This window comes from Solea solea, chromosome 3 (genome assembly GCF_958295425.1).
Source record: "Solea solea chromosome 3, fSolSol10.1, whole genome shotgun sequence".
NCBI classification, from domain to species: domain Eukaryota; kingdom Metazoa; phylum Chordata; class Actinopteri; order Pleuronectiformes; family Soleidae; genus Solea; species Solea solea.
Window position 1 is genome coordinate 24259028 of NC_081136.1, and position 15701 is coordinate 24274728.

Here is a 15701-nt window from a genome sequence, read left to right on the forward strand (position 1 = left end):
AAAAGTTACGTACCGCAGCTTTAAAGTGATGCATGCACATGAGTGGTACATGAAACTTCCACATTTAAATCAATAACATGGAGGATTTGGTGGGGTTTTTGTTTTTTGTGTGTTTTTGTGTGTGTGTGTGTGTGTGTTGACCTGTTTCCACTGCTTCTCTCCCTAACTCCTCCTATAATCTGCAGGAGGATGCAGTTTGTGATTATGCGAGATGCCTCTGAGATGAGGAGATGAATGGGTTATGCTGATCCGGGCCAAATACTGCGCGCACATGTCAGAGAAATGGGCGAGCTTGGAGAAATCACTTGTACGGATCTTTCACCGTGAATTTAAAAGGAAAGGTGACTGATCTACTGTATATACAGACATATGAGATGTGCTTTGGGCTTATGGGTCATTCCTGACACATAACAACAATTCACTATATTCTTATATGAGAAGAAATACATGACTTTAAATAACAGCACGTTGCTCATAACTGGATGAACCCTGTGATATAATTTTAGTGGCAACTTCGCATGTCAGGATAATAGGCCACAATCTTCCCACTTGTGTGTCTGTGATTTAATTTAGGATATTACTATAGGATTACAATCAACAGTATGTGTTTGGCACTTCTCTGACCTTTTACCTCCTTAAATCCATACAACTTTTGAATTATATACTTTTTCTGCAATGCATTTCTAACAAACGGGACGCTCATCTTTAAGAGGAAGTTTCACTGGTGCGTCCTCTCACTGTCATAAAGAGGCAGCAGTGGCAAGACTCAAGTAAGGGCATAGGTGGGTAGGTGTCACGTATGAGCAGCTGGGCATTAGCTCTAGTTGCTGATAGTAGATGACATGTCTGTACGTGTGACGACAGAGAGATAACAGGTGCTAATCCTTATTGACCAATGTATGTGATGTTATTGTTCGCCGCGCCGCGATGACAAGGCATGTTGCTGATGAGAGCAGAGAGCTGGAAACAGATCAGACGTGCTCTATGGAGGCATTCATCTTGTCACTGAACACACTAACTGAGGGCTTGCCCATCATTTCAGAAAGAGGCCATTGAGGCACCCTCAAAGGAGGGCACAGCTGCAGCACACACAGACGCACACACACATGCAGAGGGCACACACGCTGCCTTGTCTTGCAGCTTAGACTCAGAGCAGTGACTTCCATCAGCCTTTGAACACACAGACAGCCTGTGCTGTATAAATAACTGCGAGTGCATCAGTGGAAACTTCTATTTGACTTTTATCTGAAGCAGATTTAGAGCTGCAGTGTGTAGCTTTTTTGGATTTTTGATGTGGTTAATATTCTGCCTCCGTTTGGTCTCCTTCATCTGAGAACAGGCTCTGTCAAGCAATACTATCAGTCCTGACTAAGGGAGCGTTTGTTTGTATATGCCACTAGAGCATTTATCCCATTAAGCTGCTGTTTGCAGCTGTTTCACTTTACTAGCATGTTGGTGTTGCTTGGTGTCTGTCTTGACATAAAACAAATAACTTCCTTCTCTTCCCCCACCTCCCATCTGTCCCCCAAGTATCCTTTCACCCTAACAGGCTAAGACAGAGGCTGCACATCTTTGAGTCTGTTTCTGCCAGAAAGTTATTCCTGTTAAATTGAGTTGTTGCTTTTTTTTCCTCCAAACTGACGCCAAGTGCTTGCTTATTTCTGTGAAATGTTTGGTTTCTCTTCTCCTCTATCTATGATAGTGCCTTGAGATAATGTACTGTATGTTGTGATTTGGTGCTGTGCAGATCTTGAAGAAGTCCAATGGTATGCAGACATGTGCTACACTCAGTGTTTAAAGAAAACATGGAAACACAAATGAGGACAATTTCCTGGTAAGAAATCACTGCGACTAAAATAGAACGTGAGATTGAGTATGCACATGCTCGACTGACGCATGCCGTTGTTTATTTATGAACAGAACCACAAGCATGTACGTACATGGGGAAATCTGAAGTGTCTCTCTGCAGACACTGAATGCCACTTACTTCCTACAGAAAATTCACAATTTCAGAGAATGAAGGTATATCAACCATGATTCGCACTTTCATAACGCAAGGGGGGGGGAAGAAGACAGTGATTTTGATTAAAAAATTACACTGGGGGGAAAAAAGAAAATGGTTGACAATTCTTAAGATGACTTCAGTTGTTAACACTCAAATGAATGAAGCTACCAAAAGTAAGAAAGTTATAGGAAGGCAATATCACATAACTTGCTAACTTTAGTTTGAATGACCTTAATTTATGAGTGTCTAATAATTCACTAAGAAATTCATTTCAATCAGACAGTTCCCTTTATGTCTAAAAAACAACACATTTTGTGGTTCTGCAATCAGTTACCTTCAATTTCAGTTTTTTTTTGGTTATTGTAAGTTATTCTCTGGTAAAAATGCTAAATTTTTTTCATTTGATTGTAGTGTTCAGTTGTTTGTGTCTTGCTGCCCATGTATCTGATGCTCATGGCCCTTTTCCACTATGGTCCCAGCTCGCCTCAACTCACCTCCCCACGGCAAGGCTAACTATGTATTCAAAGTTGCTAATATTGCTAAAGTGATGTTGACGGAATGTCCACCAAAAAAAAATATATATATGTATGTTTTTTTTAGTAGGCCAACTAATTTCTTTTTTCAGTGTAGTTATGGGTAAAAAATAGATAGCCTTTGCTTGGGGCCCAAAAAAAACCCTTGGAACAATCTTGCTTGCATCCATTTGGTTGAGGGGCCCCTGTGTTTCCTTCACCCTCCTGGGGCCCCAAAGTCTCTAGAAAGTCCCCTGGGTACATGACACAGGACTCCACTACATAACACTCCTTCATCAACTGGCTCTACATCCTGTCCTGGACATTGTGATGATGACTACATTCGAATGATTCTGCATTCTGTTTATAAAAGCTCAAATGTTTGTATATTTGCCTCCTGCACTGTCACTCTCTAGGTGAATCTAGCCACACATGTCAGGTCTGCACACATACAGATTTGAAAGCTGAGCGGACGCTTCCTCTGTCTGACAGACCTCAGAGACAAACACCAAGCCTATGCTGCTATTCAGTGTCCTATATTTTGCAAAACAGCACGATAACAAGCTGTCTACAGCCACAGGCTGTCCATACCCATGCACATATGGATGAATATGTGTCTTCTGACATGAGAGCAACACAGCTCGATGCCCTTGTTCGCCCTTTGGGCAAATGGACAATCATGCAGAGCAGCCTTCAATTGATTTGTTTTCCCCCCCTTCTCGTGATAAACGACATATAATGTCATGTGTCTGCAATCCTCTGGGTCTCTGAGTCTTACCTTTCCGGATGCGATCTTCGATTTCCTGGTCGAAGCCAAGTCGGTGGCACTTCCTCCACAGCCCCATGTTGGTAGAGTTGTACTGTCTGCTGCACTCGTCCGCGGCGCTCATGGCAAACAGCTGCCGCCGGTTCCGGGCCAGGAGCAGCTTCTCTTCCCAGCGGGGCGCGCTGCTCCGGCTGGCCCGCAGCGGCAGGCTGTTGTTGGGGATGTAGATGAATCCCGGGTCCTTGCGGCGGCTGGAAAAGCTTCGGCACCGCTCCTTGTACCTCCGGGCGTCGGTCTCGTACCAGTGGTCGGAGCACATCGCCACGGCCAGCATGGCCAGGGCGCAGAGAGAAAGCGAGAGCCCGGCGTAGAGCAGCAACTTCCCGGCAGCCATGCTCGCTTGTCACAGCCGCATCAGCACCTTCAGAAGACGGACAGCTCCTCTGCGGCTCCCCCCCTCCTCCTCCTCCACCACCACCACCACCACCACCACTCCGCCTCCTTCTCCACTCCTCCCGGAGCTCAGCGAGCAACTTCAGCTCACATCACCTCTGGAGAGAGGCGTCGGGACCATCGACATCATCGTCACTGACGAGGCGGTTGATTGAAAAACAGAGCCCAGTATATTCCAGTGGTTTCCCACCACAGCGTGACCACGTCGTTCCCTGCGCGTGTTTATGTGTGTGTGTGCGACGCTGCAGCAGCTCGGCGGAGATGAGAGAGACGAAGGAGGCTTATCTCATCATCTCAGCACCGGATCCACATCCATCTGTCTGAGCAGGGCGGGAAAAAAAAAGAAAAACATATACCCAACCTATGAAACTACTGGACTGACAGCAAAATCTATACGTCACAGTAAACATGAAGCACCACAGTGACAACCCCCACTCCAAAAATGATTGATGGATAGTTTAAATAAATGTTGTACCTGGAGAAGCCAAACAGATGCAGACTGCGGTCCAGCAGAGAGAGAGAGCAGCATACACACACACACACACACACACCACGTCTGACCGGATGACGACAGCTGCTACAGGCCTGTCCATGGACCAATCAGCAGCAGCCTGTGTGTGAGTACAGGAGCGGAAATATCATATATGACATTCCGTCGGTGTCTCCTCCACATTCATTCAGCTGCGGTCAGCAATTATTGACCACCACTGCTCACATTGAACATGATGATTATTAATCATTTGTGCCACTATAATAAGATAATCACTCACACCAAAAATGCATGCCAAAAAAAAACTGTTATATAACTATATAAAACTATTTTGTGTTTTAAACCATTAATCCATAAAAAAAGACGAGTAGAATCAAGCCGTGCTGAGTCGTGCTGGAACTGCGTAGTGGAAAAGCACCATTAGATATCAAAAGGTATCTAGAGCTCTTTAAAATGATTATGTTTTTTCTTCCTAAAGTATCTTTATTTTTCTTCCAAATATGTAGTAAAAAAAAATGTCACAGTACAGCTGCATAATTTAGTCTACAGTTGAAACTGTCATTGGTTTCTAATTAAGCTACTGGGAAGCCAATAATTATGTTAAATTCTCATTTTTAATGTGCAAGGAAGTGGTCGGAAGTGACCATGTCACGTTGTTCACAGCACAGCACTAAGCCATTTGAAAGGATTGAGAACAAGTCAAATAAATTAGTATACCTCCAAAGACTAAACATAAAATCTGCAGTTCATATTCGAAGAGAGTATTTTACAGATTTTAAAAACACAAAAAATGCACAACATTGAAGTATTTTGATTGAAGAGATGAAGGCATTTCCATCATCTCAAATAGAACACAAATGAGAAAATAATATTATATTTTGAAATGTATCAGAAACACTGCCTGTCCCTGAATAACTCACAATGTGTGCTTTACAGATGCAGAAAATACATCACAGAGACAACATCACATTAAAAAAACACTCTCATTCAATAGAAGCAATAAAAGCATGATTTAAAAAAAAAGAAAAGAAAACAAGTATGGGTTAAGTATCATGCTTTTAACAAATTAGCTGTTAATGAGTCATTTGTGCTGATGCATTTGACCACACGTTTCAAAACAGACATTTGCAGCCCTCACTCACATCCCGGTCACATGATGGTGGTGGCTGACATCTCTGCTTCCAGCATGTTCCATGTGCTTAAAGAAGCATTTACACCATATTTAGGGTTTTGCAACTCATACATATGCAAATCATTTTCCAATATGGGATCCAATGATTTTGGCTGGTATAAGATAAGATAGCCCTTTATTTGTCGCACAATGCAAACATTTACGGTGTCACAGCAGCAGAGACATTAAAGGTGAAGGGAATACATAGTATGCATGCATTTGTATGCATGTAGGGGAGACTAGGTGTGTACTGAGCAGAAAGTGTCAATAAGCACCAGCTTCAATAACTGAACATAGGCCCAAAGAATGGCCTTCAGGTCTTAAATTAACATTTGAAGATAAAAAAAAACAAAAAAACAACAACAACAACAATATAATGTGCAATTGTACATTGTTTATTCCTCTCTTGTAAGTCACTTTGGATAACAGTGTCTGCTAAATGCTTAAATGGAACAAAAAATAAAATCCTATATTTTCTTTGACGTATGCTACACAGTGCTAATTCTTCAGTACTTATTCTAGTGCAATAAGTACTGAACAGAGCATGTGGAACATGAATCAGGTAATTCCTAACCTGTTCCTGTAACCATCTTCGGTCTCCCCTATACAATACAGAAGATATCGACTATTTAATGATAACATATAGAATAGACTATCAGTATACACATTGAGTAACCAGAATCTATGCAATTTAAACCAGGATTGCACATGAGCGATTGCACTTATGTGAACATAGGACATAGGATATGTTCATATAGGATGTTACTGTTGCATGTGGTCTATTAAGAGCAGTTCTTGTTGTATTGGACCAATACTGAGTATTGTATCAGCTCATCCCTATTTACCTGTTCCATGGATTTAGTGTTGACTTTACACACTATTTTTATTTGATATATATACTGTATGTGTAAAGTAAATATGGCTAAACATAGCTGCCAAAAGGCGTTACTTTTGTCCACTACTGTAAAAACGTAGTGACGTGAGATGGTAGCCTATACGGAAAGCAACATATATTTCTATTTTAAAGCAATTAAACATGTATACAAACATTTGGGTAGCGCAGTGTGATAAGTGGTGTGCGCATGACCAGATTAGGTCATGTAAAAATACCGTATGTGGGGGGGCGGCAGCTGCTTCTTCACATTGACCTACAATAGAGTTGCAATTTTATTTTCAGTGACACGTTAGACCTTAAAAACAGTTAATTTGGGATATCAATAGCCAACAACATACGAAGGCTTTCTTGCATATCTTCAAAAGACACAACACTTTAAAAAGCTGCTAGAAAACGAAACTTAAACTTGAACAAAAACATGTGAAGGTCCATATAGAGGTCCACATGAAGTTCAGTCCCCAGAGCCAGGCTGCCTTTGGCAGCAGGTTGCACTTTGGACAAGCCTGTGTTAAGGATACTAGTGGTGCCTGCCCCACCAGTGCACAGTGGGTGCCCTTTTAACTTTCTGCAGTATGGTGCCCTTTTAATTTTCTTCCAATTGTCACTTCTGCCATATAAACCCTCCCAAATGTTACAGACTGGGCCTTTAACTGCAGGAATAAACTCTGAATTCCAACCCTGCTTGTGGCAGACGTGTCCTTTATTCCCTGTTTGCATGTCCCCACTGGAGTCTGTGTTCATGGCCCGTTTATTCCTAGCGGATGCTGTCTCAGACTGGATCACTCAGCTATGCCAACATCCTTTGAGAGTCAGTGGCTGCAGTTTGGTTGTATATGGCGCCCCCTTATGTTTGTAAATTGTAAAGACACAATAGAAGTACACTAACAGCTTTATCTTTCAGTGAATCATTCAAACGAGGAAAATGTGTAAAACAAAAGCTGGTTTTCTTAAAGAACGAAGAGGAGGAAATAACAAAACAAAAAAAATGTATTCAAAACAATACACATTAAACACACACAAACCATTTTCTCTATTCTCGACTATTTGCCGTTTACAACATGCCATTTTTCTCAGATGGACATGAACCCACCATACAATCTAGGGCACAAAAATTCACACCCACGTTTAACTACACTTTAGTTCACTATCAACTACAATATAGGGTTTGAACAGTATTTTATCACAGATACAGAATCATGTTGAGCACTTTAATGATCCCATTGACATGACATCTATATGTAGGCAAAGGTGTGTCAAGCACACATAATTTCCAGTGTAAAAAATGCAGATGACACCAAATCATTAAATACATTTTGAGATTAACACAATAAAATAAAAATAAAACTCCACACTATTTGAGCATAACAAACCACAATTCAACATGAAATGAACAGTCATTGATTAATTTCAATCATAAATTGTGTGCTTTTACTTATTTCATTTAAAAAGCTGAACAACTTCTGACAATTGTTTTTTCACTCAATTTCCTTAACGAGCGTTAGAGTTTGAAGTTTGAGTTATATTTTCTAGCGGAACGCTCGCGCTGCTTCTCTGTGTTCGCCCGGTCCTCTGAGCCACGGACTTACACTTCCGGTCTGTTTTTGCATAAAATAACATTAACGACACCTAAATTAGCCGCATGTCTGTATTAAATGTAGTTTTTAGTTGACGAAAGCATTTGCATACGTAAGTGAATTTTATTCAACGTGTATATACAAAAATAAAATATAAATACACAGGAAGTGGAAGGACCGAAGCACCACGAGTCATGCGCACTGGAGCCTGAGCTAGTATGGTGTGAAGGTTACCAAAGAGATTGTAGTTTCTACATTACTTAAACTAAATGGAGGTACATTTGTCGTTTTAGAAGGGTTGAATACAGTTTAGTAGCGGACATAAACCATCCCTCGGTGACTACAGACTCAGGTAAGATGTCATGTTGTTACTGTTAAGAAGACACGCTGTCATTCGTGGACTCACTACACTGCTCACAGTGCTAACAGCTAGCTGTAATGTGACAACTAACACCAAATGTAGTAATTTATTTGTGGCATGGATTCCACACATATGTTAATTATGTGAATACATTTTATCTTATTCAATTTTCTAAAAAGATAAAACAATTTCCATGTCATTATTGCACATGAATATATGGCTATGCTTCCCTTCCAGAGACTATCTAGGTTGCCATCATTTTTTTTGAACTGGAAAGACAAAACGAAAGGGTTGAAATAAATACATTTTGTATCTTAATATTAAATATATTATCATACAGAGGGTGGTTAGAGGCAATGGGGATTGTCTGCGTAGCAGCTGTAGAATCAGCAGAGCGGTGTATTTGGTGAGAGCATGGAAGTGCCAGGACATTAGCAGGCTCGCTGGCTGCAAATTATCCAGAGCCTCTCAAAGTACACACGCACCTCATTCAGACCAAGCCCCCTCGGACAGTCTCTGGAAAATCAGACTTAAGGGCATGTCTGAAAACAGCTTATGTTGGCAGATAAGACTGCAGTATGGTGAAAAAGACTGGCCATTTTTTAAGTGTCTCCATTATTACTTTTAACAGACATTGTCACATCAACCCAGTCCTAACTGATCTTCACTGACTCCCTATTTGTTAAAGAGTTAATTTTAAGATTTTACTTATCGCTCATATGGAGCTTGCCCTTACCTACATTTCAGAGATGTTGACCTATATGAGCTGCCCTAGATCCTCAGGTAGGGCCCTCTGAGTAGATGAGGCTGTGATGCATTTTAAATCACTTCCTAAAACCCATTTTATATGCTGGCATTCTTGTGAATTATTTATTATTGATTTATTTGTATACACCCATCTCTGACCCTTATCCGTTGACCCTTTTTACAGACAGTTATTAATATTTTACATATCTAAACCTTTGTTCTCAATTCCTTTTATTTTAATCTCATATTTTAATCTCTTACTACCCTTATTATTGTAGTTTCATTCCTTGTTGTTAATTGTGTTTGTCTCATGTCTGTCGTCTTGTTTGGCTTTCATTAATCTGGTCTGTGAAAGCACTTTGTAAACTCTGTTTTTAAAAATGTGCTATATAAATACAGTCAGTATATACAGTATAAACATATCACTGTGTAAAAATGTTAGTCCAACATTAGACTTTTTGTTTCAGCAATGCTATAATGACCATACAGTATAACTATTTATTCATTGGAACATATAGTTAATCTATAACAGTCACACTATTGCCAATGATGGCACAATATACACACAAATATGGACACAACTGTAGAGAGAGTACAGGTAGGTACAGGTAGACTGACATGTGTCTACCTGTAATGTCTGAAAATCGTCATACTGTATTCTTCACGAGTATTCCCTTTTTAGAAATATTTTTTTATGTTATACTAGTAATTGTCTTTGTATATTGTTTGGACCCAAGTGTTTAATTTTTATGAATCAACTAAATAATTTTCCAACTATGAAACGGCCTCCCTGTCCTGTTCTGCAGCCATGGCCGGTCTTTCCAATTACGCTGTCCGCATGGCCAGACTGAGTGCGCAGATCTTCAGCGGGGTTGTGCGGCCAACAGACTCCAAGTCATTGAAGGTGGTCCAGCTATTCCAGGAACCTCCCATGGCCAAGAGAAAGGAGGTGTATGACTGGTACCCAAAACATAAGATCTACTACGCCATGACCCAGAAACTCCGGTTTATGGGACTGTTCAGGTAAGGTGGAAACTCCAGACACGGGTGGTGACTTGTGGCTTGAACTTTGACAATATTCTCCTTTTGAAGAATTTAATTAAATTGTGAATTTATTTAAGTCGGTAGAGCTACTGGTTATGTAGGAATAATGCTGCGTTCACACCAAACACAAATCTTTATGTATGCAACATTATCAGCCGATTGTACTGAGGCGTCATCAGCTTCAACAGCAGTTCAACCCGAGCCCAAACCGCTGGCATCATCTACTTATTTGCTGACTATTTACCAAGCTCTCTCCTTTGTTTTTGTCCCGGTACATAAAGCATACATAGAGTTTCGGGTGCCCACGCAGAAATTACAATTTTCTCATGCATCCGAGTCTGGCCGCCATCAAGTACGTGATGTCATCCGGAGAATCTCAAACCTGATAAGCCAACGTGAATTTCATGTCTACTCGTGCATTGACTTTGTATGTAAACTCTGGTGTGAATGCAGCATAAGGGAGGGGAATGCTAACAAAAGCAACACACAATATCACTGATAGCAGCTTTAAAAAAAACAGCACGTTAGAAATGAGTAAACATAATGATGGTTTTCGTAACTTGTTATTGTTTGTCTTTTCAGAGATGAGCATGAAGACTTCAAAGACGAAATGCGTCGCCTGAGGAAACTAAGAGGGAAAGGGAAACCGAGGAAAGGGGAGGGAAAGAGAGCGACCAAGAAGAAATGAGCATCTGCATCTTTGTACAGGACTTTTAGTTTTTTTGTCTGGAGACGCCAGGACACCAGCAGACTGCATACACCATCCTGCCCTGTTGCTTTGTCTAAACCTTTACTTTTCATGAATACTTTATTCTTAAACATGCATCAGAGCTGGGCGATGTGGTCCAAGCCTTTGTCACAATACAAATGTCCATATCATTGATAATTATACACAATTATCACGATAAATAACAGATTTGTGATCCCAAGTAAAAGGAAAAAAAACTGTTAGTTGTGGTTTTCGGAAAGAAAAAGACAAAACATGTGTGTGTTACATGTCAGTGTGTTTGCACAGTCTATAACCATTATCTCAATTGAATATTGCATTTTCCTATATTGTCATTGATGATGGTAGATGCAGTGAAAACATGCTGATCACCAGTTGACAGTACAATAAGCCCATATTGATTATTTTCCAAGGCTCGTGGAGGACATGGTATTTTACTGCAGGCAGGTATCGTACTAGACCGTTATTAGCTGGTGCTAGTTTGACTGTCAAAGGAATGGATGGCAAATTATGTAAAGAGGTTTTCAGAATAAAATCACAGTGAGAAATATTGTTATGAAGCTCTTTCAGACTCCTGTTCAATAAATTAACAATTTTGTGTAATATGTAACGATATCACTAGTTTCTTGGTCAAATACCTTGTATACAACTATTTTGTACATTTGATACAAGTGTCCATTACAATCTTTGCAGGGACTAGTGTCAACAAACGATATATATTTTCTAATTCTAAGAGCAAGATCTGTGGGCCATTAACTTTTGTGTAGTATTGCAGAATTTCATAATGATGCTGTTTTCACACACTTTGTCTTTATCTGTGTCTGTCAAGTTTGCATATTGCACAAATTGGGCAGCCCGAGACTATGAGCATGGGTTGCGCACACCATTTATAATGATTCTTGGAATAGGTATAAATTCTGAGGGTACTGTCACCTTTTTGATTTGCATGAAAGAGACCTGGTAGGTTCTTTTTCTTTTTTGAGGAAGCTTAATTATAAGCTATAAGAGTGCAACATTACCTTATCCAATCCAACTGTATTTGTAAAGCACTTAGCACAGTTGACCCAAGTGATGTACAGATTAATAAATAAAAGATGTAAAATACATAAAAGCTCACACAAGGCAATATATTACATCTAAAAAAAACAAAAAGTAAGTTAAAGTAAGTTAAAAGATAAAACATGGGAGGAAGTAACAACCATACAACAAAACACATAAAAAGAACTAAAACAAAATAACCTTCAGGCAGGTTTTGTATTACACTTCACCTAGTGTAATTTGAGCCTTTATGCTTAAAATAACAATAACACTTAACCATACAGTAGGGCTGAATCGATTACTAAATTAATCGTCAACTATTTTGATAATCGATTATTCAGTTTGATTCTTTATTTATTCTGTGATTTTTCAGCTTCCTAAATGTGAATATTCTCTTGTTTCTTTGCTCTATATAACAAAGAAATAATAATTCAAACAAGACATTTCTAGGTTTGACAAACAACACTGATCAATATTTTTCAACATTTTATGACATTTTATGGACCAAACAATTAATCAAGAAAATAATCGACAGATTAATCGATTATGAAAATAATCATTAGTTGCAGCTCTACCATACAGTGACAACATGATAATAGTGTGATAATTATAACAGGGAAGCATAAACTATGACTTTCAGTACAAAAAATGTACCTGCTCAACGTTAGTGTTTTCAAGACTTCTTCTATAGAATATGATGTCAATTTTGAGAGGGGCAGAAGGGGCTGTTTTAGCAATACATCTATTGCATTTTCACCAATACATCTTGCATTTCGAATCCAAACAACGTTTAAGTCAGCCTTAATACGTCAACTGCCAAGTTTGAAGCCTGTCAAGCAAACCCTTGGACAGTTATGCAATTAACAGACATGCTCCTTGCTTTTATGTATACTGTTTTTATTTAGAAAAAAGGAGTGTAATTGAGTGTTGTTGATGTCATGCCTCTGTTTTGTCTTCATGAACAAAAACAATGTATTATTTATTTCATCTGAAAATGGGCTTGGTCAAGCAATCCTAGGGGGCGTTTGGGTGTAAACAGCTGCCACATTTATCCCATTAAACAGTTGAGGGACTGTTTTTTTTTTTTTTTTTTAAATAGGAAGAATTTACTTCATTAATCATAAAAAAATTGAAACATCATTAAAAGTTCTGCACTACTCAGGATAAACCACTGCATCAAGTTTTAAAAATTTGAAAAGTTTCCATTTGTGGTTATTAGCGTATGTGATTTTGAGACTTTGTTAAACAGTACTTTAAAAACAACTAAACAGCTATTCGATCACAGTCTTGTAGAGCTGTGGTTCACAACATTTTTATACGACAGACTAGCTACAGACATTTTTCATAAATGATCTTATACCTCTTCCTCATATATAATTCAGACACTGGTATAGCACAATTAGATTAAGAAATTCCTCAGCTCCACTCCAATCACACACCCTGGTATATTCATCAGAACAGTATTTCTGAATTTCCTTCAAGTACCACCAGAGGAAACTCGCGTACCGCTGATGGTACACGTTCGACAGTTTGAGAATCATGGTAAGAGTATTCTGGCTTAGAATAAATTGAGGACCAGAACTCTAAATTAAAAGAAAACTGTGTTCATATTCAATCTCCTTAAAGAGGTTTTAAAATGTTAATTTATTTATTTATTTTTTTACTCTTTTTTGTTTTTAAATAGCATCACGTGGTTTATTTTAAGTGAATATTTTTAACCTCAGCTAATGATTTTCCCGTTTCCGCTATGCAACGGAATTACACAGAGGGAGTGCATTTCAAAAACCTATAATTACCCGAGCCATTAAAATGAAACCATAATAATAATAATAATAACAGTGATTACATATTTTTATGGCAGCTTACCAATAGTAGTGGTGTTGCCGCTGCCAGAGCAGTCGTGTGCTCCTGCGTCTCTGTCTCCCCCTCCTGTCCTCAGCACCAGCCTGCGTTTCCCTCTATTATTTTCCACTCACTTTCTCGCAGTTCAAAATGGCGGCGTTGAGCAGCGCCGAGTCCCCACCGCCCGTCTTTAACGGAGACACCGTGGAGAGGGAGCCGGGCAGGGAGCGGGGCCTGGAGGAGCCGGGCCCCGGGCTGGACGCGTCCTACTCGCCAGGGATGCCCGGAGGTCCACAGGACGAGGAGGTAAGCTGCTACGGCGGTGGGTTAGCGGGTGTAGGCTAGGCAGGGGACACGGGCTCTGAGCGCTGGTAATTGGATGTAAATGTTCAGGAAACACCGGCTGTTAACATGGACCGTGGGGGCTGCAGTGCAGGGGGCAAAAGACGGTGGGCTAAATGTGAGCTAGCCACCCGGGTGCTGGTGGTCCCCACAGCCCGTGGGCTCATAACGGACACAGTACTGCGACAGAGCCGAGGGAGCAGGAGGGGAAGGCTTCATTCGACCGAGCCTCTTGTTTATTTCGGGCCTGCTTTATTCCATTCGCTCCTGGCTTCATTTCCCAGGCTCGCTGCAGCTGCAGCCTGGTGCGCCAACAGAGCGAGCGAGCGCGTGCACGCACACATGCACGCATGCACATACATACATACATACACACGCACACACACACACTGTTGTTGACACAACAAAGACACACAATTACTCTGCTGTACTAATGCAATTCTTTTGCAATCTAATGTGGCCCTAGCTAAATATTTGCCAGAGGTTCTTCACCTCATAGCTGATAATGATGATGAGGATGGTGATGGAGCCAACTGAGGAACATGGGCTACTTTTTTATTTTTAATCACAGACTTTACAAGCACCTCTTAACAGCCACACTGTGTTCTTATCAGTTAAAGATGCAGTGTGCAACACCTGAGAGGAATTAAGAGGCAGAATTGAATATACCATTGGTAATTATCTTTGTGTGTAGTTGCTTTTAAATTTAAAATATGGTTTGATTTATGTAGCATTAAAATAAGCCCTTTATACTGTATGTACTATAGGCAAGGCCCTTGCTTTAAGGAGGCTGTCATCTATAAACTAGGGCTGCAATTATTAGTCACTCAGTCTATTACTAGTTGATAACTAAAGTACTCGTCAACTATTTTTGAGATTAGTTTGAGTGTTTTTTTTCAGTGATTAAGACAAAACATTTCTTTGCTCCATATAACAAAGAAATCATTAAAATGTCAAAAATCTTTATTTCCATGTTTGTGAAACACACTGATCAACGTTTTACGGACCTAACAAGTAGTAAATTCATCGAGAAAATAATAGACAGATTAATCGATTATGAAAATAATCATTAGTTGCAGCCCGACTATAAACAAATTAGAGCAATGTCCATCATAGATTTCAACCGTTTTGGGAAAGGAAGGGGTGATAGGAGGAGCCTTCTGTTTAGGGCCCGACATTTAGACGATGAATCAATTACAAAAATCATCAACTATTTTGATAATTGATTAATTGGTTTGAGTGTTTTTTTTGTTTTGTTTTTAATGATTTTTATAAGTTTTAATATTTTTGCTTGTTAAAAATAAAGTAAAGTATAAAATACTTTTATCACCGAAACAAAACGACTGAAACAAGTCATTGTGATGACGCGTGCAAATATTAGAGTGTGTCCAAGATCAGTTTGCAACACCAATAAAACGGTTCCAACAAGATGTGACTTCACGATGGAACAGCTCCTATTAAATGCTAGAACGTCTCTTTGCGCAAAAGCGACACTTGGCTTCATACAGCGCAGATTATGATCTCCCCGCGACATTCACTTCACACCAGAGAACCTTCTCTCTCTTCTCGCCCCCTTTGAGCAGTTCACTAGAGAGATCAGCTCATCTGATGCATCTGTTATTCCCTTAATTGCAGCACTAAAGCGTCTTCTACACAAAGGTTGAGACGGACCACGAAGTGAAAACAATGAAAAGTGCGCTCTTAAGACTCTGTCAACGTGTTTTTACTGAGATC

General features: G+C 39.9%; 3 protein-coding genes across 5 annotated transcripts in view; 2 read left to right on the forward strand and 1 right to left on the reverse strand.

Moving 5' to 3' along the window:
• tmem178bb (transmembrane protein 178Bb) overlaps positions 1-13767 on the reverse strand; it is a 103852-nt gene extending 90085 nt beyond the window's left edge. Inside the window, exons 1-3 of one of the 2 annotated variants that reach the window (XM_058625482.1) lie at positions 13650-13767; positions 4212-4347; positions 3296-4052 (exon numbers count right to left, since the gene is read on the reverse strand). In XM_058625482.1, the coding sequence (XP_058481465.1) occupies positions 3296-3677 (382 nt within the window). In that variant the 5' untranslated portion in view covers positions 3678-4052; positions 4212-4347; positions 13650-13767. Of the gene's footprint in view, positions 1-3295; positions 4057-4211; positions 4348-13649 lie in introns of both variants that reach the window. The other variant, XM_058625481.1, reaches the window with a different exon arrangement.
• On the forward strand, positions 8046-11360 carry mrps33 (mitochondrial ribosomal protein S33). Its single transcript, XM_058625483.1, has 3 exons — positions 8046-8218; positions 9781-9997; positions 10601-11360. Exons 2-3 carry the CDS (start codon positions 9783-9785, stop codon positions 10704-10706), a joined length of 321 nt encoding a protein of 106 aa, XP_058481466.1. The 5' UTR covers positions 8046-8218; positions 9781-9782; the 3' UTR covers positions 10707-11360.
• An 8-nt stretch (positions 13768-13775) lies between the features above and the next one.
• Positions 13776-15701, forward strand: part of braf (B-Raf proto-oncogene, serine/threonine kinase) — a 28008-nt gene continuing 26082 nt past the window's right edge. For both annotated transcript variants that reach the window (XM_058625477.1, XM_058625478.1), the window contains exon 1: positions 13776-13931. In XM_058625477.1, the coding sequence (XP_058481460.1) occupies positions 13776-13931 (156 nt within the window). The remainder of the gene's footprint in view (positions 13932-15701) is intronic.

Bases quoted from the DNA above. Each gene is read 5' to 3' on its own strand.
- mrps33 (XM_058625483.1), top strand. From the start codon at position 9,783: ATGGCCGGTCTTTCCAATTACGCTGTCCGCATGGCCAGACTGAGTGCG. The intron at 9,998-10,600 runs GTAAGGTGGAAA...TTGTCTTTTCAG, and splicing joins CGGTTTATGGGACTGTTCAG to AGATGAGCATGAAGACTTCA.